The sequence below is a fragment of the Saccopteryx bilineata genome, chromosome X (genome assembly GCF_036850765.1).
Source record: "Saccopteryx bilineata isolate mSacBil1 chromosome X, mSacBil1_pri_phased_curated, whole genome shotgun sequence".
Taxonomy (NCBI): Eukaryota; Metazoa; Chordata; class Mammalia; order Chiroptera; family Emballonuridae; genus Saccopteryx; species Saccopteryx bilineata.
The window spans coordinates 109,343,683-109,370,614 of NC_089502.1; the positions used below are offsets into that span (position 1 = coordinate 109,343,683).

The following is a 26,932-nucleotide window of genomic DNA, read 5'->3' on the forward strand; positions in this document are numbered from 1 at the left end:
GCTCTTAAAGATAGGCAGAAACAAGGCATCCAGACCCTTCCTGAGGGAAGGTGGGGTCACTCCAAGTCTCCCTTTCCAGGATAAACAGAAGTTGTGAAGGAGATGGTTGGATGGGGTGGGAACAAAAGAACAGGATGCCAGGGCCCCTCCCCCGCAGGCCCCCTGCATGGCTTGGAGGGTCTCCGGAGGCTGAGCTGAGGGCCTCAGCATGCTTCACTGGGCAACAGGCATGCCCATAAAAATACCGTGGCCACCAGGGCTGCAATCTGCCATCTGGGCCCTAGGCCTTCCTTGCCCTGCGGCCGGCTTGGCTCACTCCGGAATTCCTGCGCCCTCCGCGTGACTGCCGCTAGCCTAGGGGAGCCCTGGGGAGCAGCTCCTTCCCCAGGCTTCCAGGGCAGGGCTGTGGGAGAGTGGGGTCACCGGGGAAGGTCGGGATGGGGCCAATCCCCACGATGAAGAAATAAGACTCCAAGCAAGGAAAAGCTGGCAGGGCGTCAGAGGAATATCTGGGAACTGGGAGTGGCAGTTAGAGGAGCGACTCCTCGTCCCAGGAGCCCGTGCCCCCGGCTGGCTGAGATCGGGGTCTGCGCACCCTTCCCGGATTGGGAGCCTAGAATTAGGGGGGACTCAGGTGAGAACTCAGGGATTTGGAAATCCTGTCTTGGGTAGGGAGGCATCCAAACACCTCAAATCCGGGACACCGCCAGGGCCTCGTTAGCGTATGAATACCCATTGCTCGCCAACACCCTGGGAGGGCAGAGAGGGGGTTGGGGGTTATCTGTTTCCCTACTCTACTCCTCTCTTTAAGGCCCAGCCCCGCACCCTGGGAGCACTCCGGTGCCCCCGATTCCTGCCCGGAGCATCCTCTGCGGTGCGGGCGTCCGAGGCACTCCGGTGCTGTGGGTGCGGGTCCCACTGAGCACCCGAAGGGCCCCTTAAGGATTCCCAGGCCGCGCGTGGCTCTGCAGACTGCCTCCGCTTGGACTAGGGGCTAGGGTGAGGCGGGGCGGAGCAGGCGGCGGGGGGAGGTGATCTCACTCCCCCCTCCCCCGCCTCCTCTGTGCTCCCCTCCCCCTCCCCTGCGCGCGAGCCTGCCCCGCCCCGCCCCCGCCCCCGCCCGCCAGCGCCGCCGCAGCAGCTTAGGCATCGCAGACGCACTCCGGCGGCGGGTCTGAGGCCGGCGTGCGCGAAGGCTGGGTGGGCAACCGGAGTGGTGGCCGTAGCGCAGGTAAGGCGGGCAGGCCTGCCCTCGCGACCCAGCCGCGTCTGAGACACCCCTAGTCCTCTGTCCCACCCCTGCCCGAAGAGGAAAGCAGGGGAACGCTGCTCCGCCCGGCCCCGCGGTCACGGGCGGGGCGGCTGGAGCCCCACCCAGGTGGCTTTTGGCTCTGCCTTGGAGAAGGGATTGGGGCGGAGGAAGGAGACCGGAGCCAGGGCCCGTCAGGTGAGGGGTATCTGGGCTGCGCCCAAAATGCCGACCCGGGAAGGGACACTCCGGGGCGGGGGAAATCTGGCAAGGTCTGTGCGGGCAGGTGGGGGCTGAAGTTGGCACGCCCCTACGGGTGAGTGCGTGTGTGAGAAGGGAGCGTGGTGGGGTCTTAAGATCCCCCAACGGTTACCGTGGGGTGTGGCCCTGGGCGTGGCTGCCCCTCTTCCCGAGTGGAGGTCCCTGTTCCATTGAAAATTTGGTCTCCAGCGTGGTAGGAGGGGAGGTTGGGCTTGGCTGCCCCTGCAATAGGGGGCGGGGAGGGAATCGGGCTGGGCGCTGCCTGGCCCTCCACCTCAAGGTGTGTGTGGGGGAGCTTTGTTCTTCTCCCTCTTCTTTCCAAACCCCAGACTGAACTCCCGGGGGTTCCCCTCCTAAACTGCACCGGGACCAGGGTCTCCTCCCCAGAGGCGCAGGGTGCTTCTGGAGCCTCAGTTTCTGCAAGCTCTCGTGGCCAAGAAAGGGTGCATCGCCTGGGCGCCCACCGGTGTGTGCCTGTGCACATGGCTGTGGGTCCATCAGGTAGAGGAGCGGGAGGGAGGATATCATTGGCTCAGAACCAGGGATTCTGGAAAGCAAGATGCTGGACTCAGGCCCTGCCCACTGCAGGTCTTTTGCCCCTTGCAAAATCGTTCTACATCTGGCTATGGGAGGGTATTCAACTACTATCTCCCCCGCCCTTCCCAGGGCAGATTTTGAGTCAATTTGGCAAAGGTTGTAAAGAGCACCTAGTACAACCTGCTGCCCTCTACAGGATGTCTGGAGCCCCGCCCATCATTGCTTGTTTGGGGAGGCAGGCCCAGGGCCATCTGCCCTTCCCTTAAGGAGTGGGGACTTGGCACCCCCTTTCAAGAAGGTGCCCTGCTTACAGTTAACATCACCCAGAAGGCAGGGGCTTCTGGGCAGTCCAGTGCCAGCTCTGCTGACTCACGTGGCTCTGATAGTGAACAATCTGGTCAGCCTTTCTTCCCATGAACTGCTTCTGAGCCCCATCTTCCTTGTCTCTTGTGGGGTGGCTGGGGCAGGGGCCTGCCTGGGGCCTCTCACCTCTAGCTGGCTCCTTACAGTAGGTAGTGGGACTTGGCTGGCCTCCCTTACCTGGCACAGTGCCCGTGCAACGCCAGCATGTGCACCCATGGGTTCCTGAGCCTTTGTGGCTTTTAGGTGTTTGTGACCACAGAGGGAGCTCAGGTCAGGGCTGGCACCTCTCACCTCCAGCTCTTGGCTATTTTTCTATGCAGCATCCTAGTCGCTTTTCCTACTTATTTATGTCTATGTGTGCACAATCCCAAAGGTAGTATATTTTATTGTGGTACATTTGAAATATACAGAAAAGAACAAAAGAAATTAAGAATTGCTGGTGATCTGATCACCAAGAGAGAAACTCACTTAGCACAGCCCAGACTCAGTCTCCTTGGTTTGCTACAACCTGCTCCTGAGAGGTTCCTCCCCTAGTGCCCAGACCCTACAGAACACCAAGCAGGCACACTGCAGCCTGAGGTGGTGGGCCCCCTCCCTGCGCAGTAAGGAGCTCCTCCCTGCCCAAGAACTCAGTGGCCCATGGGGTAGTCATTGACTGGGCAGCTGCTCACGGCCAAGTGCCCACTTGGGCTGGCCTACAGCTGCCCATGGAAAGACCAGTAAAGGACCAGACTGACACTGTCTTCATCCTCAGGGGGCACAAATTGGTTTTCACTTTTCCTCTGTGACTAACTGAAGGGGAAGGGGAGGTGGGAAGTGAGGAAGGGCCTTATCCGAGGCCCACTCCAGTGGACAGGAGCACCTAGGATGCACTCCCATCAGTCTTTCTGCCACTGGGGCGGGTGCTTCCCATGGCATGTGCTTGGGCAAGACCAGCTGGGGAGGATGGACGAGGCAGCCCCCCCATACCTGCCACTCCCAGCCCATTGACTCCAGATCCTCAGTCCCTTTCCTGCCTTTGAGTGTCAGCCTTATTGGCTATCACATGATGGCACAGACCTGTTAATGTCCAATGTGTCTTCCAAGGCGAATAGTCCCTGGAGTCACTTTAAATGGCCACAGCTAGAAAGAAGGTCTCTGGACGCTGTTCTGGGCAGCGAGGGCCATGTGGTCTTGCAGAGTGGCCCAGCCTCCAGGAGAGCCAAGGCAGAAGCGTAATGGAAGCTTTCACTGGATCTGCTTCTTGAGCTAAAGGTTGAAAGAGCTCTGGGGCAAGGAGGGGTTGTGGGTACCCTGGACCTAGGAGGGGCATGCTCTGGGGGAGAATGGAGTAGAGGTGGAGGTCCTGTGCAGAGACTGGCATCCCAGCCAACTGCCGTCCTCCGCCTCAGAAGGTGGGGCAAGGCCCTCTCTGAGTCTCAGGGACCTTGCCCCACCCTGTGAACCATACAGTGGGGGAGGCAGCAGGGTCTGAATTCCCCCTTTAGCGTTCCCAAGCTGGCTATTGCATTTGCCCTGCTTTCTCCTCACCTGATTGGGAAGGTTGGCTTTGGGTCCATGGGTGGGGCCCTGTGCCAATCCTGGACACCCCCTTTCTGTTTCCCCACCCCCCTGTTCTTGTCAGTCGCTCCACGGCCCCCCCTCAGGCTTAGTTGGAGTTTCACTGGGGGGGTACCCCACTACCCTCCTCTCCCTTCACTTGCCTCTGCCTGCCCCACCCTTCCCTGTATGTACCCTGGACTCCATCTCTCAGCTTCCCCTTTTGTCTAGCTTATCTCTCTGCTCCTCTCCCTTCTGCCTTACCACCTCGCCCATGTCTTGCGCTCAATTAAACTTGGCCCCTCTGAGCTCTGAGTGCATCTCTCGTCCACTGGGCTCCATGACTTTGGGTTAGGCTCAGACCTCCCGTGGGGGCCTCGTCTGACCTAGAGGGTGGACGGGGGTACCTGGAGGTTTCCTGCCAGAGGACTCGGGGTGGGGGGAGAGGTTGGCAGGGCCAGCTTGCCTTCTCCCCAGATATCAACAGGATCTTTGTGGCTTCCTAAAGGTTAGAGAGAAGGAGGAGCCTGAAGAGTGGGGAGTTTCTCTGCAGGGGGTGGGTTTGAACTGCTGGTCTTTCCAGAAGCTTTTCTTTGCCCAGTGCCCCCCACCCAAGGCCTCAGGAGCTTGACTGGGTCCTCCATGTTCTTCCCAGTCATGAAACTTCGAAGGAAACACCCAGCCACTGTCCCCACACTCATGCCAATGTTTGGCTCTAAACCCAGTAAGGACAGCTGTGTTGGTCTTGGGTTAACCTTAGAGCAGGAGGGCAACAGCGTCCTGGGCTTTGTGCATCTAGACATTGGAGCCTTCTGAGATGTCCGTCTTGATGTCAGACTAATGGTGGAGCTTGAAGGAAGGCTCTGAGTCCCAAGGATCCTCCTCCTCTCAGCTCCCTGGTCTAAAGCATTCAGAGCCAGACAAATTGAGAGGGAAGCAGGGCTGGAGGTTTGTATGGAGGGTGACTTTGGGCGTGTGAGTGTGTGCGTGTTCCTGTTTGCATATGTGGATATCATATATCTGGTTGCATGTGTGCATTTGTGTGTGTGTGTGTGTGTGAGAGAGAGAGAGAGAGAGAGAGAGCATGCACCCATAGATCCTCTCTTATGCCCACATGAGTCCCCTCAGATGCCCCAACAGGGCCTGTGCTGGAAGGGCTGGGGCTGATGGTGGTGGCTGCAGAGGCTGGCCTGCCTAGCTAAATGATGCGGGGCTTCCCATCGGGAGGTGCCTCTGGCCCCTCCCCTGGCTAACTGCGTTCATGCCTTAGGAATGCCTGGGATGACAGAGGCTCCATTGTCTGCCCCAGTCTTCCTGTGTCCCCTCTGCCCTTTCACCCATTGGGAGTGGGGAACCCTGAGGGGGCTGCAGGGGCCTGACAGTGTCTGAGCCATTTCTTGGCTCCTTCTCCCCCATTTGGGGTCTGGTATCCCAAGACTGGTGGATCTAAACAGCAAACATGCATGGGGCCAGTGCCTCTTACTGCCGGCTGGACGCCATCTTGCCTCTTTACTTTGCTTATTAGCACCTTCCTTCATTGCCTGCCTGCTCTGTGGCCTGGAGGCAGGCCCTGCCAGCCCATAGAAACAGGATGTACATCATCACTCTCTGGCCTGGTCCCCGAAGCCCCCTCTAGTGAGTGCCAAGTTCATTTCTCAGGTCAGGGATTTCTAATGTTCAGAGTCCACTTTCCAGAGTTGGAGGAAGGGCTTAGAGGGGGTGGGAGTGCAGTTTCAGGCTGTGGGTATCAGTTTCCCCAAGTGTACGTGGAAAACTTTGCTGTACTGCTGGCATTCTAGGGGTCAGGAAGGCCGGGGTCTTGGCCCCTGCTCCACTGGGTCTCAGTTTTCTCTTCTGCACAGGGAGTCAATGCTGTCCCTGACTGGAGAGAGAGGCCTTCCAGGTAGTCGAAACCTCTTTGTAAGGGGGTCATGGGCCTTTGGTTTTAAGAAAGGGGTCAGAGCAACCCAATATTTTGGATAACGAGAGGGGCTCAAGAAACCAGACTGTCCCTGAGCTGAGCAGGGAAAGGAATTGGCCTTTTCTTGGACAGAGTCCTTGGATAGGCGGTCTCCTTAGGTAGGTGGTCTCCTTGGATGGGAGGTCATGTATAACCCAAGGTTGAGGGATGGAGTGGCTCCTGCTCCGCGCTGAGGGTCACATCCTACTTCCGCATAGCCTCCTTTCAAGATTTCCCTCCCTGCTTGCCATATTTGCTTGCCATCTGCCTAGCAAATAGGCCCTTCTCCAGGGTGCAAAATGGTGGAGGTAATTTCTGGTGCAGGCTCCTGGCCCCCTAGGAACACATGTTGGGAAGCCAAGTCCCTAAGAGACAAGCTGACCCCCAGAGGGAGTCTCTGCTCCATCTAGTACCCCACCCCTGGTGAGCATTACTGCCAGCTCTGTGACCTTGGACACAGTACCCTGTTTCTCTGAGCCTCAGTCTCCTCATCTGTAAAATGGGGATAATGATGGCCCATCCTTTCCCAGGGCAATTTTAAGGATTAAATAAATGATGGGTATAAAAGTGTCCCTGCATGTAAAAGAATCCCTGGCATGTGGTAAGTGCTATTCATGGATTTATTCAATAAAATGGGACAGCTGACTGTGACACCGGGGTGGGGCAAAGGTGTAGAGAAAAACTGTTCCTGCCACCAAAGGTGAGATTCCCCCTTCCCCAGTGTAAACTGTTCTCCTTGCTCTCCCACAAAGGGTTAACCTCTGCCCCACCCTTTCCTCATTCTTTAAAGAGAATGGTCCTTTACAGGTAAGCTGTTGCCTTGGAGACCTCAGCCTCTAGGAGGTGTACACTGGGTGGGGGGGTCCTTCGGGAACTGAGGCAGGGAGCACAGAAGATGAAACAGCAGTCTCTTAAGACTTCCGGGTCCCCAGGTGCCTGCGGGGCTCCCACCCATCCGTCTCCTTTATGCATTATCTGATTACGCTGCAGCAAGCTTTCCTCTAGGCTTCCCCCATTGCTGCCAGCAGAGGAAGCTGGGCTCTATCTCCATGGAAACCTGCCAGCCATAGCCTGGGCCAGGGGGCAAGAAAGAGCCTTAAAGGAACACAGTGCATGGGATGTAGGTGCCACCCAAATTCCCATATACACACCGACAGGCTCTAAGGCCCCCACCCGTCCTGCTGAAGAAACAACCCAGGCATGAGTGTCGCCACACATGTCCCCCAGACCTACAAGTGTGCAGACCTGGCATCTACACTGATCATGTCCCATGCCTGGGGTGCTGAGCCCCAGCCCTGCCTCCACTCAGACCTGCTGGGTCACAGTGCACTGCCATTCTCAACAGACACTGGCCTGGAGGACTTTCTTGTTACTTATCCCTTGGGCAGGTGCGTTTCCACCAGCTGGGAGGGGCAGGGAGGACTCTAGGCCGGACGTGGGAGCTGGGAGGCCTATGTGCAGTAAGCACAGGTTCCCAGAGTGTGTATGTGCTCCGGGAGGGAAGCAAGCCACCCCAGGTCTTAGCTTGGCTTCATGTCCTCCCAAGTCCGCCCCAGTCAATGGATGGAGGCCAGAGGAGAAGAGTCCCAGGGGTGGGGCTCTCCTGGGGTCCCACTGAGGCCCTCTCTGCAAGCTCCAGTGGGCCTGACCTTGCGGACACCCACTTAAGTGCCTGCCACGCCCTTTCTCTCTGCCAGTCTGAGTGGTGTGTTGAGGCCCCAGGGGAGGACGGGTTCCCAGCTGGACCCATTGAGGAGCAGCCTGCCTTTGTGCCCTTCCTCAGCACAGCAACGGGTTTATGCAGTGGGTGCACATGCGGGTGTGCACACAGATAGTCACTGTTGTGCCTGTGGGCTCCTGGGCATTACCCCCCACCCCCCAGTCAGGTGGCTGTTGACTCTACCTTAGCGGCAACCTTGGAAGAATCCACCACTCTGGGTGCTTTTCCCCTTGTGTGGGGGCCCTGCTCCCTGAGGAGCAGTGGTTCATTTGTTTTGTCTTATCACACCCTTGCTCCAATGCCACAAGTGGCCAGGGACCTGCCTTTGTTGTCTTCATCGTCATGGGCTTTCTTTGTCTCTGCTGCTAGCTCATGGCTTCTCCACTCTACCCTGCCCATCAGTCCAGCTCGACCTCCAAGCCCAAGAAGACCCCCTCTGCTGACTCAGGTCCACCTCCTCTCCTTTTCCACCCCTTGCCTGCTGCATCCCCCAGGGACCAGGACACAAAGGAGGCACCACTAGGCCTGTGTGCACACACGTACACGTACACACACACACACACACACACCCCTTACTCTTGCTCAACCACTTCCCATCGGGGCTTTCTGCAGCTGTCTCCCACCCTTTGTACTCCTTTCCCCTCTCTTTTCCTTTCCCTGCCGCCTGGGTCTCTGTTTCTGGATTTCTTCATCTTGTTACCATGGTGGTCCAGCATCTGTCTTTGTCTTCCATTCCCTCCCCCAGCTCCACTTCTCAGCCTTTCCAGCTCCCTCCTTCCTCTTTCTCGCCCTCCTGTCTGTCACCCTTCAGTCTTCCCCAGTCTGCCCCACCTTCGCAGACATGGCCTTGGCTCCATCTGTACACCAGCTTGTGGAATACTCCCCCTCCCTTGCCCCTAGAGGTGCTGATGGGGGGTGGGAGGGCCTGCTGAGTTGACAACCTGAGCTGCTTGCTCTGTAATTGCTAGAGGAATGGTGAGAGATCAGAGACCCAGCAGCAGTGTGAGGAGAGGAGGCAGAGCTCCTTCCCAGCTGTCAAGGGAGCCTTTCAACCTGGCTCCTGTCTGTTTCTGAGTGCCCAGGAAAGTGGTAAGCTGGTTGGCAAATACCAAAAGACAAAAAGAGGTTGGATGTACGACTGAGGGATTAAGGCGGGGCAGGATAGGAAGCAGGAGGTTGGAGGTATTGTATTTCCTCTGTGTGTACACCTGGGGTATATATGCCACACCCCGTTCTGGGAGCCTAGATTTGGAGGACAAGTGGAGGAGTTGGCATGACAAGGAATGTCATTCCAGCAAATGGAGCACTTGGGCGTCCTCGAGTGCAAGAAGGTCCTTTGAGCGTCTTTTCTCTCTTCTTACCCTCCCCCTCCTAAGACCAGAGCACTTAGAGCTCCCAAGGCTGCTGTTTGATCGCCTGCCCTCTGATCTGAGTCTCCTACTGCTTCCTACAGGCCTTGAAGTTGAGGCCAAGACCACCTGGGGCCCACCCTGCTTGCACTGGCTTTGTGGGGGAAGGTGGGTATGGACAGGTCCGCTGTTGCTCCTCCCTTCTGGGCCCCAGCTCAGCTCTTGCAAGTTGGGAATTGGCCATGTGTTTGCCACTTCCTCTCCTTTAAGTCATTTTCTTGGCCTTCAGCCCATCCACGTTGACCCATTCTGGTGCTTCTCCACCTCCCCCCTACAGCGTTAGGTGGGGAAGCCTGAAAGCTCCAAGCTGACTGTTATTATCACCAATCTCTTTCCCTGCCCAGTCCCTAGGAAATCAGCATTTGCCACTCTTCCAGTGGGTTACCTTACACAAAACCAATTTGTGGCTCCTAGTTGCCTTCTGGCCATCTAGATGCCTAGCACAGCATTCCAGGCCTCCCCCCCCCCCCCCGTGGCATTCTGGATGAAACTTGGGCCCCGTTTGATAAGCTCCTGCTGGCAGAAGGAGGATACCTAGTACAGAGTTGGTGAGAGCGTTCAGATCTGGGCTCCAACCCCAATCTCTCAGCCCGCAGCACCTGCTCTTGCCCCGTCACCACTCTGCCTTTCTCGAACCTTTTCCTTTTTGGAATCAAAATAGTCTGTTTTCTTGAGAGTCTGTTTCCTTTTCAGAAGCTGGGCCTGTCAGACACTGGGGAGGTGTCAGAAACACTGTTCCTCAGCTTGCCCTGACCCCGGCCCTGACCCTGGCCTGGAGCATCTGGAAATGGGGAGGCCATAGTCGGCTCTATTGCCCCCTGGGGGCCTGAGGGACAGCAGAGAGGTGCTTTCCTTCTTTCCCTTCCTTTATTTTCCTCAACCTATTCTGTGAAATGCAGCCTCCCTGTGCCCCTTTCCTCTTTCCCTGTCTCCACTTCCCAAGCCTGCCACCCCCTGCCACCTTTTTAGGCCTGAACAGCATTCAGGGATCAGTAAGCTCCGAAACCCATAGCAATGAGGTTGTGACCAGAGTTCTCTACATATGTGTACACACAGAAGTAGCACATGACAGTTCATCCTCAACTGATACACACAAGAAAACACATGCTCCTGAGTGCAGCCCCCTTGCAGAGAAGACATGCAAATATGCTCCTGCATGCACACACAGCCACATAAATACTGATATGCACATTTGGTTACGTGCAGATCTACATCCACACTCCTGCCTGCAGGCACCTGTTTGCTGGCATATTGAGTCACCCATGGGAGCAACATGCTCAGAACGGCCTGTGGCATGCCCAAGGGAGCTGATTGGGGCAACAAGTTGGTGCTAAAAAGGCAGCTGATGGGGAAGGCAAAGATAGATAGTAGGAAGGGAATGAAAAACTACCTGGAGGCCCAGCCAGTGTTTAGTCTCTTCAAAGTCCGGGGTGGGGTGGGGGGAGAGGATGGAGAAGTCGGCCAGCGCGGACGGGGCTGGGGGCGGGGTCAGGAGCTGGGCTTGCCCCGATGTTAGTCACTAATAACCGTTTGTTCTCTCTTTTCTCCTCCCTTACCTTTCCCTTCCTTCCCTCTCCCACCCCCAGCTCCCACCCCAGGCTGCCCACCAGTCCCTTCCCTCCGGGCAAGAGCTTGAGCCCATTCGGCCGGCCGTGCCACGCGGAGCCGCTGGCGCCGCCGGGAAAATGGCCGTGGCGCTGCGGTACTTGTGGTCTCTCTTCCTGTGCAGCCCCTGCCTGCTTATCCAGATCCCCGAGGAATGTGAGTAGCTGGAGGGAGCTTTGGCGCCTCCTTTCACCACCGCGCTTGGCTCCTCTTTATCTTCTAACTTCTCACCTTCTTCCGGTTCCGGATCCTCACCCTTTACCCCCTCACCTTTCTTTTCTGGGGCACGGAGTGGGCAGGAGGTACCCAGGATATTGGATGCCTCTGGAGAGAACAGAATAGAAGGCGCGGGGTGTGTCAGCACTGTGGACAGGGAACAGAGTTGGGCGGTGGATGTTTCAGCACCATGGATAGCGGGCTTGGCAATGGACCCGCCTCCTTGGGCCTCTGTGCTCTCCTTCATCCGCCCCACCCCTTCATAACCACCTCTTCCAGGGGTGTGGCAGGGTGGAGAATGGGGCTCTCCCCAGTGCTCAACTAGCTTGTGCAAAGGCTTGGATTCAAGTCTTGGTCCCACTTCTGACTTGGGAAAAATCATTTTGGGCCCAGGTAGCCCCATGGACCGAGACAGGAAAAGATACCTTTGCAAAGGCTCAGCAGACTTCTGGATCCTAATGATTTGATGCGTAGTTATTTGGTGGTCTGTGGAGTGGGGTTGTTGGAATGTTACATTTGTGGGGACAACAGGTAGGTTTAGGGGTGTTTGCAAGTGTAGCTAGAGGGTTGTGACTGAACGTGAGTATTTGTGTATGCTTGTGAGTTGGACAGATTGTGTATTTGTATGTGTGGATGTGTGTGGCTACAATTGACTAAGTGTGGATCCTGAGTGTGATTTTGATTTTCTATATGGGTAAGTTTGTGAGTCACCAGAACTGTTACTTTCTGGTCAGGTTTGCAAAGGTCTATAGGTATTTGACTGTTAACATTTGATTGTAGTATGTTGTGTGTGCATGTGAGTGGGGCTGCATGTTTGTGTGTGGGAGGGCATTTACTGTGATGGTCTTTATTCTTGAGTGTGAGCAAGAGATGTAAACACTGCTGTAAGTGGCTGTTGGGCTACAGTGAAGGGCATTTCACAGGGTAATTTATGTATCTTGAGCCTGCTCCTTCCATAGCTACAATCCTTTCCCCCCTCATCTTGCTACTTTTGTCTCTGAGCCTGGATCTGGAGGAGGCAAGTGTCCTGAGAGATGAGCTGGGAGCTAGGAATAAGAACAATTGTCCAGCCTGACCAGGGGATGGCGCACTGGATAGACCATCGGTCTGGGATACTGAGGACTCAGGTTCGAAACCCCGAGGTCTCCGGCTTGAGCGTGGGCTCACCAGCTTGAACGCGGGGTCTCTGGCTTGAGCATGGGATCATAGACATGACCCTGTGGTCACTGGCTTGAGCCCAAGTTTTCTGGCTTGAGCAAGGGGTCACTGGCTCAGCTGGACCCCCCCCCAGTCAAAGCACATATGAGAAAGCAATCAATGGCCTGACCTGTGGTGGCGCAGTGGATAAAGTGTCTACCTGGAATGCTGAGGTTGCTGGTTCGAAACCCTGGGCTTCCCTGGTCAAGGCACATAGGGGAGTTGATGCTTCCTGCTCCTCCCCTTCCTCTCTCTCTCTTTCTCTCTACTCTCTCTCTAAAAATGAATTAATAAAAAAATAAAAATAAATGAAAATAAAAATAAATAAGTAAAATCTTTTTTTAAAAAAAGAAAGCAATCAATGAACAACTAAGGCACCGCAACTGTGAGTTGATGCTTCTCCTTTCTCTCCCTTCTTGTCTGTCTGTCCCTCTCTCTCTCTTTTTCTTTCTTTCACTAAAAACAAACAAATGAAAAAAGATTGTCCATGCCAGGAATGGGACAGGGCTGAAGGAGGTAAGCTTAGAAACCACCTGGCATTGGGGGGCAGCAGGGGTTTCAAGGAGGTGGAGAGAGGCTGACAAGAACAATGGTTGGGGATGCCCCCATAGATACACATATTGAGGTCCATGTAGTCACGCCTATGCAGACTCCTCCAGCTACAGATGCACATGGACTCACATGTGGTAGACACAGGCAAGCCACCTGTATCCAGCCAGGCACAGAGATACAGAAGGGGCAGAAACCCTGCAAGGACACATAGGAGGCACACAGACATGCATACACGTGCACACACAAAAGGGAGGGGTTTAGACACAAAGGAATAGTCATCCATACAGACACAGAGGCAGGTATACAGTACAGACTTGTACACTGAATGCAAGTATGCACACACACAGCCTTCAGATGTATTCTGGCAAGATGCATCCCTATACAAATACACTGGAGGACACTCACAAGCATCCTGTTGCACACCCCAGAGCATCCACATATGTGCCTGGTACATTCACACATGTACTTGTCCTTCTTCCGTCTCCATCTCTTCTCAGTTTCTTTTTAGGCCTTATCCTAGGTATCGGCCTGCCCTACTACCACACGGGCTGGGCCATCTGGCCAGATCTGTCTGTGTATAGAGAAGCAGGGAGAATTTGGAGAAAGGCAGGAGTGAGGAAAGAGAAGTAGGCCAAAGTCGATGGCAGTTCTGAGGCTGCCCTGGCCACTGGCTGGCACTTGGTATTAACCCTGATGCAATATGCCTCCAGCTCAAGCTCGCTCCCCAGCCATTCCGGGCCTTTGGTCTCTTCCTAATTTCTCCACCCAGCCAATTTACCCTATCCTGTAGTCCCTGTCATTGTCTCTCGCTTTTAGGTTGCCTACATTAGCCCCTCCCCAGCTCAGGGCTCTCTCTTCAGTGTCCTCAGGGAGCCCTGTCCTTTCTCCTGGGGACCCTTACACTGGGGTCTTCTGCAAACACAAAGCTTTCAGAGGCAGCCAACTGCTCCCTCCCTCCCTCACCCTGCCTCTCCTCCCTCTTTCCCCTCCTAGCAGCCACCCTGGCCAGTGCTGGGCTGAGTCCTGCAGCTGGGCAGTGAGTGGCTCTGGCCTCAGCCCCAGGGAGCTTACTAGCAGACTAGGAGGAAGGAAGGGAAGAAAAACAAGGGCTATGTCAACCCTGCGGGCAATAGAAATTCAGATACAGCAGGGCCTTTGGGAGGGTTTCTCAGGGAAGGGGCATCTGGGCTCTGAAGGCTGGGCCTGGGTAATTGAAAACACTGAGCTGTGCTAATTGGATTAGGAGGGAGAGGAGGAGCAGAGCCGGGGAGGGTGCATTGGCTGTGGGCTGTCTGCCTCCCAGCCCTCCAAGGCATCTTGGGTGAGGTGGGGGTCAGTTCTGCAGGACCTGGCAGGGAGATGCAAGCAGTTACCCAAAGGACACTCCTTGTTGAAGGCATGAATTTCTCTACCCCTGTCCTCTGGTACCAAGGCCCGGCTCCCCCTGGGTTTTGCACCGCCCTGAACTGGTGATCTGGGCTCTGTCTTGGGTCTTGATCTGCCACAGCTCTAGCCCGGCATGTATCTCCCCCACCATGTTACACTGCTGTAGCCTCTTCTCCCACCCTCCCCTTCCCCAGGGGGTCTGCATGTGCTTACTTCTTCCCCTGCTATCGGCCTGGCCCCCTGTTGGTGCTGTGTGTCAGCATTTCTGTCCACTTTCTCCCTTGCTGCCTGGATTTCTCAGATGAAGGCCACCACGGTAAGTTGGAAGAGGGTGGGAGTGTTTTCCAGAAGACTAGGGAGAGAGGGAAAGAGAGGATGCCAGCATGTCCCCCTCTTTCTCCCCCTCTCCTTCCTCTCCCTGTGTGCCATGTGCCCTGTACTCATTGCTGTCCTTTCTGGCTCCTGGGTCCCTGTCCTGCTGTCTCAGGCTAGAGGCCCGTCTCAGCCTCTTCCTCTCCTCTCTCGCACCCGGGCGGGCTGGCTTTGTTCTGTCGCTGCCCTTGCCTGGCTTTGCTCACTCACCCTTGCTGTTTCTTTTTGGTCTTCTGTTCTCTGATCCCCTCTTTCCCTGTGAGGGGTTTGTCCTTCCTGATTTCTGTGTCCTTGTTTTTTTTTTTCTCTCTCTCTTTTTCCTTTCATGCTCTTTGTCTCTCCCTTTGGCTTCATTTCTCCCTTTTCGGTGTCTTTCTTTGTAACTTTTGTTGATGTTTTCTCTCTTTTCTGTCTCTTTCTGTATTTCTTCTGTGTTCCGTTCTTTTCATGTCCCGCATGCCTCTGTCCAAGCTAGCTGGTCTCTCTTCTTTATTATAACTCTTCCCCCATCCCCATGGCTCTGGGGCTTTTAGGGACCCTGCTTCTCTCATGATGGGATAGGGGTTGAGTTTGTGATGTCATCCTCACCACCCCTCTCCCCATCCTGTCCTCAGTGATGGAGCCACCTGTCATCATAGAACAGTCTCCACGACGCCTGGTTGTCTTCCCCACAGATGACATTAGCCTGAAGTGTGAGGCCAGCGGCAAACCTGAAGTGCAGTGAGTGACCTTAACCCATTAAGCCCTCTTGTTGACAACTGACCTCAACTTCTAGTCCTCCAGCCTCCAGAACCTTCCAACTTCTGCACCCAGAAGCCTCAGACCTCCCTTATCACGCCTGGTCCTTGCCTCCTCCCAGCTGCCCAGGCTGCTACTGCCTTTGCCTCCAGCTTATTCCAGATTCTCCCCCAGGTTCCAGGGCCTCAGTCCTCTGAGCCCTTTTCTGCCCACAGGTTCCGCTGGACTCGGGATGGCATTCACTTCAAACCCAAGGAGGAACTAGGCGTGACTGTGCACCAGGCACCCCACTCTGGCTCCTTCACCATCACGGGCAACAACAGCAACTTTGCCCAGAGGTTCCAGGGCACCTATCGCTGCTTTGCCAGCAATAAGCTGGGCACTGCCATGTCCCACGAGATCCAGCTCATGGCTGAGGGTGCGAGGCACTGCCGGGGTGGGGGGAAGGCCTGGGGCGCACGAAGGGGGCCCTGACCACGTCTCGGGACCTGTGTGGGGGCTTGTGGGCTCAAGCTTGGTGCCTGATGGAGTGGGTGGAGGGCTGCTTCTCTGCCTACCTTGTCCTTTCTCCTGGCCTGCCCTGTCTCTGTCTGAGTCATTGCCCAGACCTGGACTTCTCTGTCCCTTCTATCTGCAGTCCCGTGCCCTTCTCCACCATTTCTGGGTTAGCTCCCCGCTTCTCCCACCACTCTGTCGCCTTCCCTCTCCTTACCCTTCTTTCACCCTCCTCCTCCCCACTTCTGACCTAACCTCTCTGGCTCTGCCTTTATCTGTGTCGCCCTTTCCCTGGGGTTTTCCCTCTGCATTCCATCTTCCCTGAGCTTTCAGCCTCCCAAGATCACTCCTCTCCTCTCTCTGCCCCTGCGGTTACCTTGGGAACCGTTGCCATGGTTTCTGTGTCAGGATGATGGAAGGGTCTGTGATTCCTGCATCTTTCCACAGCTCCCCTCCTCCACCACTGCACCTCAGCCTCCCCCCAACCATCCTTGTCCTGTCCTGGGGGTGGGAGCTGAGAATTGTAGAGGGTTAACCCTTTACAGCCATCTGGCCTGCCCATTCTCTCCTGCATAGAATGCTTAAGCCCAGAAAGGACCCAAAGTCTCTGCCTCCTTTTATGTGACCTTCCTCATGCCTTGGTCCTCTCACGCCCTCAGCCATCCCTCTGTCTTGCCCCTGCCCTGCCCTGCCCTGCCTGGACCACGAGGAGAGTTGGGACCCATCGTGCCGGCCTCTCCCTTCTAGGTGCTCCTAAGTGGCCAAAAGAGACAGTAAAACCTGTCGAGGTAGAAGAAGGGGAGTCAGTGATTCTGCCTTGCCACCCTCCGCCCAGTGCAGAGCCACTCCGGATCTACTGGATGAACAGCAGTGAGTGCCCACGAGGGCTCCTGCTTGGGGTAGGGTGCCACTAGGCATGTCTTCCTGGGCGGGGAGTACTGACCTCTATCTCCTTGTCCCCGCCCTCACAGAGATCTTGCACATCAAACAGGATGAGCGAGTAACAATGGGCCAGAATGGCAACCTCTACTTTGCCAATGTGCTCACCTCGGACAACCACTCAGACTACATCTGCCATGCCCACTTCCCTGGCACTCGGACAATCATTCAAAAAGAGCCCATTGACCTCCGGGTCAAAGCCAGTGAGTCCCAAAAGCTCTGACACAACCCCTCTCGTCAGTATCCTCAGACCTGGTCCACTCCCTGGGTTAGAGGACCTCGGTCATCCTTGAGGACAGCTTGGTTCCCACCTCAACCCGCCCAGAGCCCTCCCTGGGTGGCAAGAGCAAAGATGGGCCCTCCTTTTAGCAGAGGAAGAAACTGAGACCCCAGGGGATCCTCGGGGTGTCCAGAGCCACCCACTCTTTTGCTCTTTGCAGCCAACAGCATGATTGACAGGAAGCCGCGCCTGCTCTTCCCCACCAATGCCAGCAGCCACCTGGTGGCCTTGCAGGGGCAGCCATTGGTCCTGGAGTGTATCGCTGAGGGCTTGTGAGTCTAGGAGCCCCGGGTGGGGTTGGGTAGGGTCTTTGCCAAGGGGCAGGGATCAGAGGGATCAGCACCGCTTTCTTTTCTTCCTTCCACTCTCCTCCTCATCCTCTCTGCACCACGGCCCTGGGCAGCCCCACGCCCACTATCAAGTGGCTGCGCCCAAGCGGCCCCATGCCAGCTGACCGAGTCACCTATCAGAACCACAACAAGACTCTGCATCTGCTGAACGTGAGCGAGGAAGATGATGGCGAGTACCGTTGCCTGGCTGAGAACTCACTAGGCAGTGACCAGCACGCCTACTATGTCACCGTGGAGGGTATGATACCTCTGCTGGGCCTGACTTCTACCTTGTTACAAGGTTTCCAAGAATGGCCTCTGGGGAATGCAGTCTGCAATGCTCACTGTCACAAGGGTGGAAAGGAGGAGGTGGGGATGTGGACCAGGGAAGGAGCTGGCTGCAGGCTGCGGGCTCAGGGCAGCTCTCTCCTTCCTCGCAGCTGCCCCATACTGGCTGCACAAACCTCAGAGCCATCTGTATGGGCCAGGGGAAACTGCCCGCCTGGACTGCCAAGTGCAGGGCAGGCCCCAACCAGAGGTCACTTGGAGAATCAACGGGATCCCCGTGGAGGGTGAGAGGGTCTCGGGCAGGGGCAGGGAGCATGGGGAGCCCTGGAAAATGGGGGAGGAAGAGGAGGGTGAGGAGGGAACTCCACGTGGCTCACTTCTGTGCCTTGGCCCACGGACCCACCTGTCGCATGTACAGAGCTAGACAAGGATCAGAAGTACAGGATGCAGCGTGGAGCCCTGATCCTGAGCAACGTGCAGCCCAGCGACACAATGGTGACCCAGTGTGAGGCCCGTAACCGGCACGGGCTCCTGCTGGCCAATGCTTACATCTATGTTGTCCGTGAGTGCCAGCAAGCTAGGCCCACCCCCCCTCCCCTCTGTGCCTCATAACCCCCAGTCTGTCCTTGCATTCCACCAGGCAAGGCCACTGGGTCATCTCAGCCACCAACGGCTGGTTTGTTTACCACAACTGCCTTTCTTCCCTATGGGGCCTTTCACCCCATCTCTCGCTTACCCTCACAACAGCGGGGCAGGGGGTAGAGGAAGGGTAGATGAAGAAGCTGCTTCAGAGCTTGGTCTGGCCCATGCCCTGTCACCCTGGCCAGGTTGTGCCTAAGGCCAGCGTGGTGGCTCCTCTCCTGGAGCGTCAGGGAAGATGGGCTGCCGTGGAAAGGCTTTCAGGAAGGGGTGGTCTGTCAGTGGGGCCTTGAGTAATGGGTGAAACTTATGTGGCTTGGATAAGGGGACACATCCAAGGCAGAGCGAAGCTCAGCCGGATGGGGCCTGAGTTGGGCAGAGAGAGGCAAGATGGCCAGGGCCCCCTGTGGAGCCCTGAGTTAGCCCCTTGCACTGTCTCCTATGACCCTTCCTCCAGAGCTGCCGGCCAAGATCCTGACCCCAGACAATGAGACCTATTTGGCAGTCGAGGGAAGCACTGCTTACCTTCTGTGCAAGGCCTTTGGAGCCCCCGTGCCCAGCCTCCAGTGGTAAGTGCTCCCACACCTGTAGGGATGGCCTGCCATCTTCTGGCCTAGAAAGCCAAGAATGGCAGGGGAGCACATCAGTGGGGTCTGAACCAGGCTCACCCTGCTTGTGCTAGGCTGGACAAGGAAGGAAAGACTGTGCTACAGGATGAACGCTTCTTCCCCTACACCAACGGGACCCTGGGCATTCGAGACCTCCAGGCCAATGACACAGGACACTACTTCTGCCAGGCTGCCAATGACCAAAATAATGTAACCATTGTGGCGAACCTGCAGGTCAAAGGTCCGGTGAACTCCCCCATGTGATTATCGCCCCTAGGAGGGATGGTCAGTGTCTCTGGAGGACGTTAGAGTGACCCTCCCTTCCATCATTGTCCTCAGATGCCACTCAGATCACGGAGGGTCCCCGGAGCACAATCGAGAAGAAAGGTTCAACAGTGACATTCACCTGCCAGGCCTTCTTTGACCCCTCCTTGCAGCACAGCATCACCTGGCTCAGAGATGGTCGCAAACTCCAGGAGCTTGGGGACAGTGACAAGTGCGGGCACAGCCCCAATAAGGGCTCAGTGGAAAGGGGCAGTGTAGGGAAGCACAATGTCCAGGCTTCCTAGCCTTATCCGTGGGGGCAGCGCCCTTCCTTTGAGGGAGAAGCCTCTTGGGAAGAGAGGGAGAAGGGAATAGAGCACAGACGGTAGAAAGCGGCGGGCCCACTGGGAGCACAGGACGAACACCGTCCTTTCCCTTCTCACCAGGTACTTCATAGAGGACGGGCAGCTGGTCGTTCACAACCTGGACTACAGCGACCAAGGCAACTACAGCTGTGTGGCCAGCACAAAGCTGGATGTGGTGGAAAGTAGGGCAGAGCTCCTAGTGGTAGGTGAGTCCTAGGGTGATAGTAGGCTCAGAGCTTGGAGATGTGGGGAGCACGAGCCTTCAAGCACAGGGGTCCAGGTTCACATTACAGGGCCCTTTTGAGCTGAGAGTCAGAGGTCTTCTGGCTCGAGGGTGGTCCATAGAACCCACCCTCTGTGGCCCTCAGGGAGCCCCGGGCCCGTGCTGCAGCTGGAGCTGTCGGACCATCACCTGCTGCGGCAGAACCAGGTGCGCCTGTCTTGGAGCCCTGCTGACAACCACAACGCGCCCATCGAGAGTAAGAGGCCTGAGCACGATGCCCTCCCCCGCTGCCACCCCTGCTAGCCCTCCCCCCTCGGGGCCCTGGCTCCGTGACGCCCCCTCACTGGGGTTCCCGTTTCCTCATGCCAGTCTGAGAACACCAGTTGCCTTGGGCACTCACTCCCTTAGGGAGAGCCAGACTTGTATCCCCATTAGCCCTTCTCCGTGCCACGTGCTGATAACTCCATTGCCGGTTAACTTTTATTGCAGAGTATGACATTGAATTTGAAGACAAGACGATGGCTCCTGAGAAATGGTACAGTCTGGGCAAGGTGCCTGGAAACCAGACCTCCACCAACCTTAAACTGTCACCCTATATCCACTACACCTTTAGAGTTACTGCCATCAACAAATATGGCTCTGGAGAGCCCAGTCCGGACTCCGAAACTGTGCTCACACCTGAAGCAGGTCAGTCACTGGGCAGAGGGACCTTGGATGCCAGGGTCTGTAGGCTCAGCAAGGAGGTTGTGCGCAGGTGACTGTGCCCCAGCTCTTCCCCTTCTGGTTTCCAGATGGAGCTGGGGGAGGAGGGTTTCCCTGAGGCTTTTGGCGCCCGGTATCCAGAGCCAGAATGGGCGGTTCCTCCCTTTGTCCTCAGACCTTCGCTCCCTCGGCAGGAGCCCACAGCATTGATGTTTTAACAACACATTCCTTTCCAGCTCCAGAGAAGAACCCCACAGACGTGAAGGGGGAAGGGAACGAGACCAATAATATGATCATCACTTGGAAGGTGAGGGGGCTTAGGCTGAGTTTGCCTTGAACCCACATACTTGCTGCCCTCCCTGGCTGGGGCTATAAGGATGGGTCACGGGGGAAGAGTGGGTCACAGGAGGGGGCTGCTCTTGGTTGACTAACTCTCGTGCTCATCTGAAGCCGCTCAGGTGGATGGACTGGAACGCCCCGCAAGTTCTGTACCGTGTGCAGTGGCACCCTCGGGGGACGCAGGTGCCGTGGCAGGAACAGACCGTGAGCGACCCCTTCTTCGTGGTGTCTAACACCCCCACCTTTGTGCCTTACGAGATCAAGGTCCAGGCCGTCAACGACCAGGGCAAAGGCCCTGAGCCCCAGATCACCATTGGCTACTCTGGGGAAGACTGTAAGTAGCAGGGGTGGAGCGTGTGTGTGCCTTCGCAGCCCACTGCCCTCCCACGGTGCACCCCCTTCCTGCCTCTCAATAGTGCGCTTCTTAGGAGGAAGAATATTATTATCTTACATAACCAAAACGCCATTATGAAAGTCCAGAAAGTTACTGTCAATACAGTACATTTCTTTAGCTGACAGCCGATGTTCCAATTCTGTCAATCAGTGCTGTCTTTTCCTTCCCTTGGATCTGGAGCATTACCAGATGTTCATTTTGGTCACCCAGTCAAGATCTTCTCTGGTTACTCCTCCCTATAGTTACTATTCTCTGCCTTGCAACTAATAAACAGTCTGCAGGGAGAGCCTGACCAGGCAGTTGCGCCGTGGCTAGTGTCGGACTGGGATGCAGAGGATCCAGGTTCGAAACCCTGAGGTCACTCACTGGCTTGAGCACAGGGCTCTTCCAGCTTGAGTGCAGGCTCACCAGCTTGAGCATGGGGCCGCTGGCTTGAGCAAGAGATCGCTCGTTCTGCTGGAGCCCCGGTCAAGGCACATATGAGAAAGCAGTCATGAACAACTAAGGAGCCACAACGAAGAATTGATGCTTCTCATCTCTCTCCCTGTCTGTCCCTGTCTGTCCCTTTCTCGGTTTCTCTCCCTGTCTCTGTCACTAAAAGTCTGCAGGGACAGACTCTGAAGGCCATGCAAGTGCTCTGCCCCTCAAACTGCCTGTCCCCTATAGAGCATCCAAACCCATCTTCTCCCAAGGGAGGGTTCTGGGCTGGCCTCTGATGCCACAGGCTGTCATCCATAATACTGGCTGTTTCCAGATCCCCAGGCAGGACCTAAGCTGGAAGACATCAAAATCCTCAACTCGAGCACCGTGCTGGTCAAGTGGCAGCATGTGGATCCAGCCCAGGTCAAGGGCCACCTCCGTGGATACAATGTAAGGGTCCAAGGGGCAGGAGCTGGGCCGATCCCCAGACTGAGATGTGAGGCCACCGAAAGTGAGAGGATTAGAGGCAGGCCTCTGCCATCTGCCAGCTGCTCTTCTGGAAGGCCTTGGGTTGTGAGGAAAGGGTTTCTGTTGAAGGCAGGGGGTAGCACGTACCTGATCACTGTTGGATGCCTTCTGCCCCTATGAGGTCTCCTGTCCACCTGCAGGTGACGTACTGGTGGGAGGGCAGTCAGAGGAAGCACAGCAAGAGGTATGTCCACAAAGGCCACGTGGTGGTGCCCGCCAACACCACCAGCACCATCCTAGGAGGCCTGAAGCCCTATAGCTCCTATCATCTGGAGGTACAGGCTTTTAACAGCCGGGGACTGGGGCCCGCCAGCGAGAAGACCTTCAGCACCCCAGAGGGAGGTGAGTTTTTGCACTCTGTGCGCTCGTCCCAGCCCCTCCTCCCTGTCCTAGGGTGAGCCTGGGGGAAGACCTGCTGCTCGTCTTTGTGCCCTGCAGTGCCCAGCCAGCCTGAGGTGTTGCACCTGGAGTGCCAGTCTGACACCAGCCTGCTGCTGAGCTGGCAGCCTCCACTCAGCCACAACGGTGTGCTCACCGGCTACGTGCTCTCCTACCAACCATGTACGTATGTTGTGGGCCCAGAGCGCCAGCCCAGCCTGACCGGGAGGTGGAAAGAAGGTGTGTGGGGCTGTCTGCCAAAGCTGTCTCCCTCCCTGCCTGCCCTTGCAGTGGATAATGGGGTCAAGGAGACGTCGTCCTTCAACCTTTCGGACCCTGAGCTACAGACACATAACCTGACCAACCTTAGCCCCAACCTGCGGTACCGCTTCCAGCTACAGGCTACCACGAAGGAGGGCCCTGGCGAGGCCATTATGCGAGAAGGAGGCACCATGGCCTTATATGGTAAGGTGGAAGGGCTGAGGTGGTCTCGCCAGGCAGCCAGGCCCAACAGGCCGAACCTCGAGTTGCCTCGCGGTCCCACACCCTCCTCTTGCTTCCCAGGGACCCCAAATTTTGGCAATATCTCCGCCATGGCTGGCGAGAATTACAGCGTGGTCTCCTGGGTTCCCCAGGAGGGCCAGTGCAACTTCATGTTCCAGATCTCATTCAAAGCCCAGGGCGGTGAGCACAAAGGGGGCCTCTGGAGGGGAAGGGGTTCTGGGCCCAGCAGGCCTGAGGGTGGTGTGAGGCCATGGTGCTGCCTGGCACTCCCACTCATCCCTGCTGCCCTCCCGCCCTACAGATGAGAAAGTGGACACTTCTGTCCACTACAGCCAAAGGTCCTACACACAGTTGAACTTGCAGCCTAATACTGACTACGAGATCCGCTTGCTCAAGGAGAAGGTGCTCTTGCACCAAATGGCTGTAAAGACCAATGGCACTGGTGAGGCCCCAAGGAGCTGGGGGCCCTGCCCAGTTAACTTCCCTCTGTCTTGTCTCAGCCATCACCACTCCAGGCCTTATGTGATGGCTCCTGGCTCCTCATAGAATCTGGGTGCACCTTGGCCCGTGATGGAGAAATCCGGGCCTTTGAAACGGCTCAGTTTAGTATCATGTTTTAACCGTTTCCAAGGCAGTCATTTTCTCAGGTCTTCTTACCCCCTGCTCTGCCGAGAGTTCCCCCTCGAGGGTGAGCCCCAGGTCACCACCCCCCGCCACCGGGCCCTCTGGTATTTGTGGCCAGGCCTGCCCCTGCCCCTGTCTATTCCTTGAAGGCAGAGGGGTTTTGACAGAAGTGACACCCTCATACAAGGCCATGAACCTGGGGATATGGGCTTGGGCTGAGGGTCTGCAATGCCTAGGGGCTCTGTCTCACCCAAGACTGGGCTCTCCACATCAGGCCAAGTGAAGCTTCCTTCGCCTGGCTTTGCCACAGAGGGCTGGTTCATCGGCTTCGTGAGCGCCATCATTCTCTTGCTCCTCATCCTGCTCATCCTCTGCTTTATCAAGCGCAGCAAGGGTGGCAAGTACTCAGGTAACCCTGACCCGGGCCACCCTGCGTCCCTTCCACAAGTCCTTCTCAGTCCCTGAGCCCCTCACGGGATGGCATGGGCATGTTGGGTACAGGCAGGGGCCCAGAGCAAATGCCAGCCAGGCCCATGTCGGGTGAGTGGCACACCCTGCAAAGTTTCCTGGCTTCTGAGAGCAGCCGAGACAGTGCCGGAGCACAGGGAGAGCCTCACCTATGTCCCCTGCCTGGGGATGGGGGCTCAGTGTCCAGGGACAGGCTGAGGCTAGAGAAGAAGCCAGCTCCTCTCTGTCTTCAGTAAAGGATAAGGAAGACACCCAGGTGGACTCCGAGGCCCGGCCGATGAAGGACGAGACCTTTGGCGAGTACAGGTGAGCTGGAGGTGGGAGTATTGCCAGCCCACTGCCCAACACCTCCTTCACTTTCGTGTCTGACCCTGTGTCTCTCTCTTCTCTGTGCTGCTGGGTGACGTCAGGTCCTTGGAGAGGTAAGGCAGGGACGGTGGGAAGATATTGTTGTACCCCGATGGCAGGGACCCTCTTGTGGACAGTGTGTGCTTGGTAGTGCCATTGACTTCCACTTGCCGGGCTCTGTGCTCCCCCAGCCTTCTGACCTGGCAGCTGCCTGTTTCAGGGACAAGCCAACACCTCCAGCCTCTCTGCACACTGACACCCAGCTCTAGGCCTGCCTGTCACCTTACCAACTCCCACTTCCGGGTTCTGCAAAGCTAACAGCTGGATAGGTGCCCCTGTTTGGCTTACCTCTGGGCACGGAGCCAGGCCCCGTGAGCCCCCCAAGCTGAGTGCTGCCTTGCTCTCGCGTCTGCCAGGATTCTGTGTGTGCTCAAATCAAGCCTTGCCCTTCTGGTAGTGTGCGTGCCACTTGCCCCCTGGAGCATGTGTCAAAGACGAGAACCTCTTCCCTGTTGCATTCAGAGCAAATGGAAGGCAGACAGAACCCGGGCCTCTGAGGCCCCAGCCTGCCTCGCAGCCAGGCTTCCTTATGAGGCCAGCACCCACCAGCTCCTGCTGGGCTCCGCTGGGCAGCCTCCCACTCCCTCCCATTCTCTGCCCTGCAGTGACAATGAGGAGAAGGCCTTTGGCAGCAGCCAACCATCCCTCAACGGAGACATCAAGCCCCTGGGCAGTGACGACAGCCTGGCTGATTATGGGGGCAGCGTGGATGTCCAGTTCAACGAGGACGGTTCCTTCATTGGCCAGTACAGCGGCAAGAAGGAGAAGGAGGCGGCAGGAGGCAACGACAGCTCGGGGGCCGCCTCCCCCATCAACCCTGTAGGGACCCTAGAGTAGTGGGGTCCAGCCAGGGAAGCAGGCAGGGTGCAGCCCAGGGCTGGGCCACAAGGGAGTCAGAGGCCAAGACCCTAAGCTGATGCCTGTTCTGGGTCCCTGACCTTAAGGCTGAGGCCCCTCCCTGTCTCCACCAGGCCTCACCTCACGCTTTGGCCCTGGGCCCGTGGTAGGCTTGTTAGGAGCAGAAGAGAGGAGCTCACTGCCTAATCCCCTTCTGACTACCCACCCCCCACTTTATTGCCAAAACCCGGCTGCACCCTTTGTTGGGCATACACTGCTTCGTTCCAGCTCGGGGTCGGCTGATCACTCACTCGTCGGGAGCCTTCAGGTGCTGTCTTGCCAGCCTTTGGGCAGACAGAGGCCGTGGTGGTCATGGAGGGGAAGTGGGGATGGCCCCAGAGGGGCCTCTCAGGTGCTACCTGGTGGGATCTCCACAGGACCAGGGGTAGCACCTTTATTCCCAGCCATTATCTGGCCAGCCTGGCTGAGACCAAGGGTAGAATTCAGTGTCCCCACCATCTGTTCCCTTTTCTTTGCCATCTCTGCTCCAACCAGGATGGGAGCTGGGGAAGCTGGCTAGGGGTGCAGAGGAGACCATCTGGAGAGCGCAGAGGCCCCACTCGCAAGCACCCCCTCCTCCTGCTGCCCACCCTATCCTGCGGCTAGTTTTCAGGAGCTCCGTACACACGCTGCCTTTGGTACCCATCAGACGACATCCAAGTGGCCTCCAACACTGCCAGGGTGTGGGGCAGGCGCACCTCCTCTCCACTGCCCTGACCCCCGCCTCTCCCACCCGCCACCACACTCTAGGAGCCCTTAGCAGCCCCCCCCCCCCCCCCGCCCAGTCTGAACAGCTTCCTCCCTCCGCCTTGCCCTCTGCCCACCTTGGGAATGTAAATACACCGTGACTTTGAAAGTTCCTACCTTTGCCCTTTCCCCATATGCCACTAGTGTGTAGGCAGATGTCTGAGTCTCTAAGTGGTTTCTAGGTTTTATAGCAATTAGCTTTGATGATCCCATCCCAGGAAAAAGAAAAACAGACAAAAGAAAAGGAAAGATGGATTCTCCCAACTCTGCTGTGCTCCTGCTGGCAGCCCCCATCTCCCTATCTGCCTTTGCTTGGTCTGTTGATAAGCCCTTTACAAAAAAACAAAAGTATATATATATATGTACATAAATATCAGAATTATAACAGGCAAATAAAAACCTGGAAACAAAGAGGAACTATTGTCATTTTGCCAAGCAAGCGCGACTTCCCTGCCGCCTCGCTCATTGCCTGGGATAAGCCAACTCCTGCCTCCCCTTCCAGGCTTTGCTGCCTGCTCCTCTTCCTGCCTCTGCTGGCCTCCAGGGCAACTCTGGGCTATCCTTTCTTCATTCCCAAAGCTGGGCAGGCACAGGAGCAGAGTGTGGCCAGGTCCAAGAGCCTCTTCCTTGTCTAATGTGACAAAGCTAACCTGTGAATGCCCACCTGCCTCTGGGCTTCAGCACCCCAATGGAGTAGGCCGCCCTCATAGCCCAGCCCTCAAAACCAGTGGGCATTTTAAGTGAGTGATCCCACATCTGGCTGGGTAGCTCGGTTAGAATGTCAACTTGATAAGCCAATCAGGGCACATACAAGAATCAATGAGTGGAAACAACAAATTGATATCTTTCTCTCCTATCTAAAAAAAGAATGACCATACAAACGTCAGGTTGATCCACAGTGACAGCGGCCTGCCTTGGGAACTTCCGAGTCAGTTCCTAGGCCCTCCCAGGGGACCCTGCACCTTTCCCTCATCCCTGGCCTCTGTAGG

General features: G+C 56.5%; 1 protein-coding gene across 4 annotated transcripts; it reads left to right on the forward strand.

Annotated features, from left to right (window-relative positions):
• Window positions 1-431: 431 nt before the first annotated feature.
• On the forward strand, window positions 432-26,354 carry L1CAM (L1 cell adhesion molecule). 4 transcript variants are annotated; one of them, XM_066249304.1, is made up of 29 exons: window positions 9,113-9,146; window positions 9,766-9,882; window positions 10,625-10,799; window positions 14,296-14,310; window positions 14,981-15,086; window positions 15,320-15,522; window positions 16,347-16,469; window positions 16,571-16,741; window positions 16,979-17,090; window positions 17,222-17,406; window positions 17,588-17,719; window positions 17,854-17,997; window positions 18,532-18,643; window positions 18,757-18,923; window positions 19,022-19,178; window positions 19,393-19,517; window positions 19,680-19,790; window positions 20,024-20,221; window positions 20,473-20,543; window positions 20,687-20,909; window positions 21,724-21,839; window positions 22,058-22,259; window positions 22,356-22,478; window positions 22,587-22,760; window positions 22,860-22,979; window positions 23,101-23,241; window positions 23,698-23,832; window positions 24,125-24,197; window positions 24,905-26,354. In XM_066249304.1, exons 3-29 carry the CDS (start codon window positions 10,724-10,726, stop codon window positions 25,134-25,136), a joined length of 3,747 nt encoding a protein of 1,248 aa, XP_066105401.1. In that variant the 5' UTR covers window positions 9,113-9,146; window positions 9,766-9,882; window positions 10,625-10,723; the 3' UTR covers window positions 25,137-26,354. The 4 variants fall into 4 exon arrangements, with proteins under 4 accessions (XP_066105402.1, XP_066105400.1, XP_066105403.1 ...); XM_066249305.1 differs by lacking the exons at window positions 9,113-9,146; window positions 9,766-9,882 and adding an exon at window positions 432-634; XM_066249303.1 differs by lacking the exons at window positions 9,113-9,146; window positions 9,766-9,882 and adding an exon at window positions 1,124-1,231.
• Window positions 26,355-26,932: the final 578 nt, after the last annotated feature.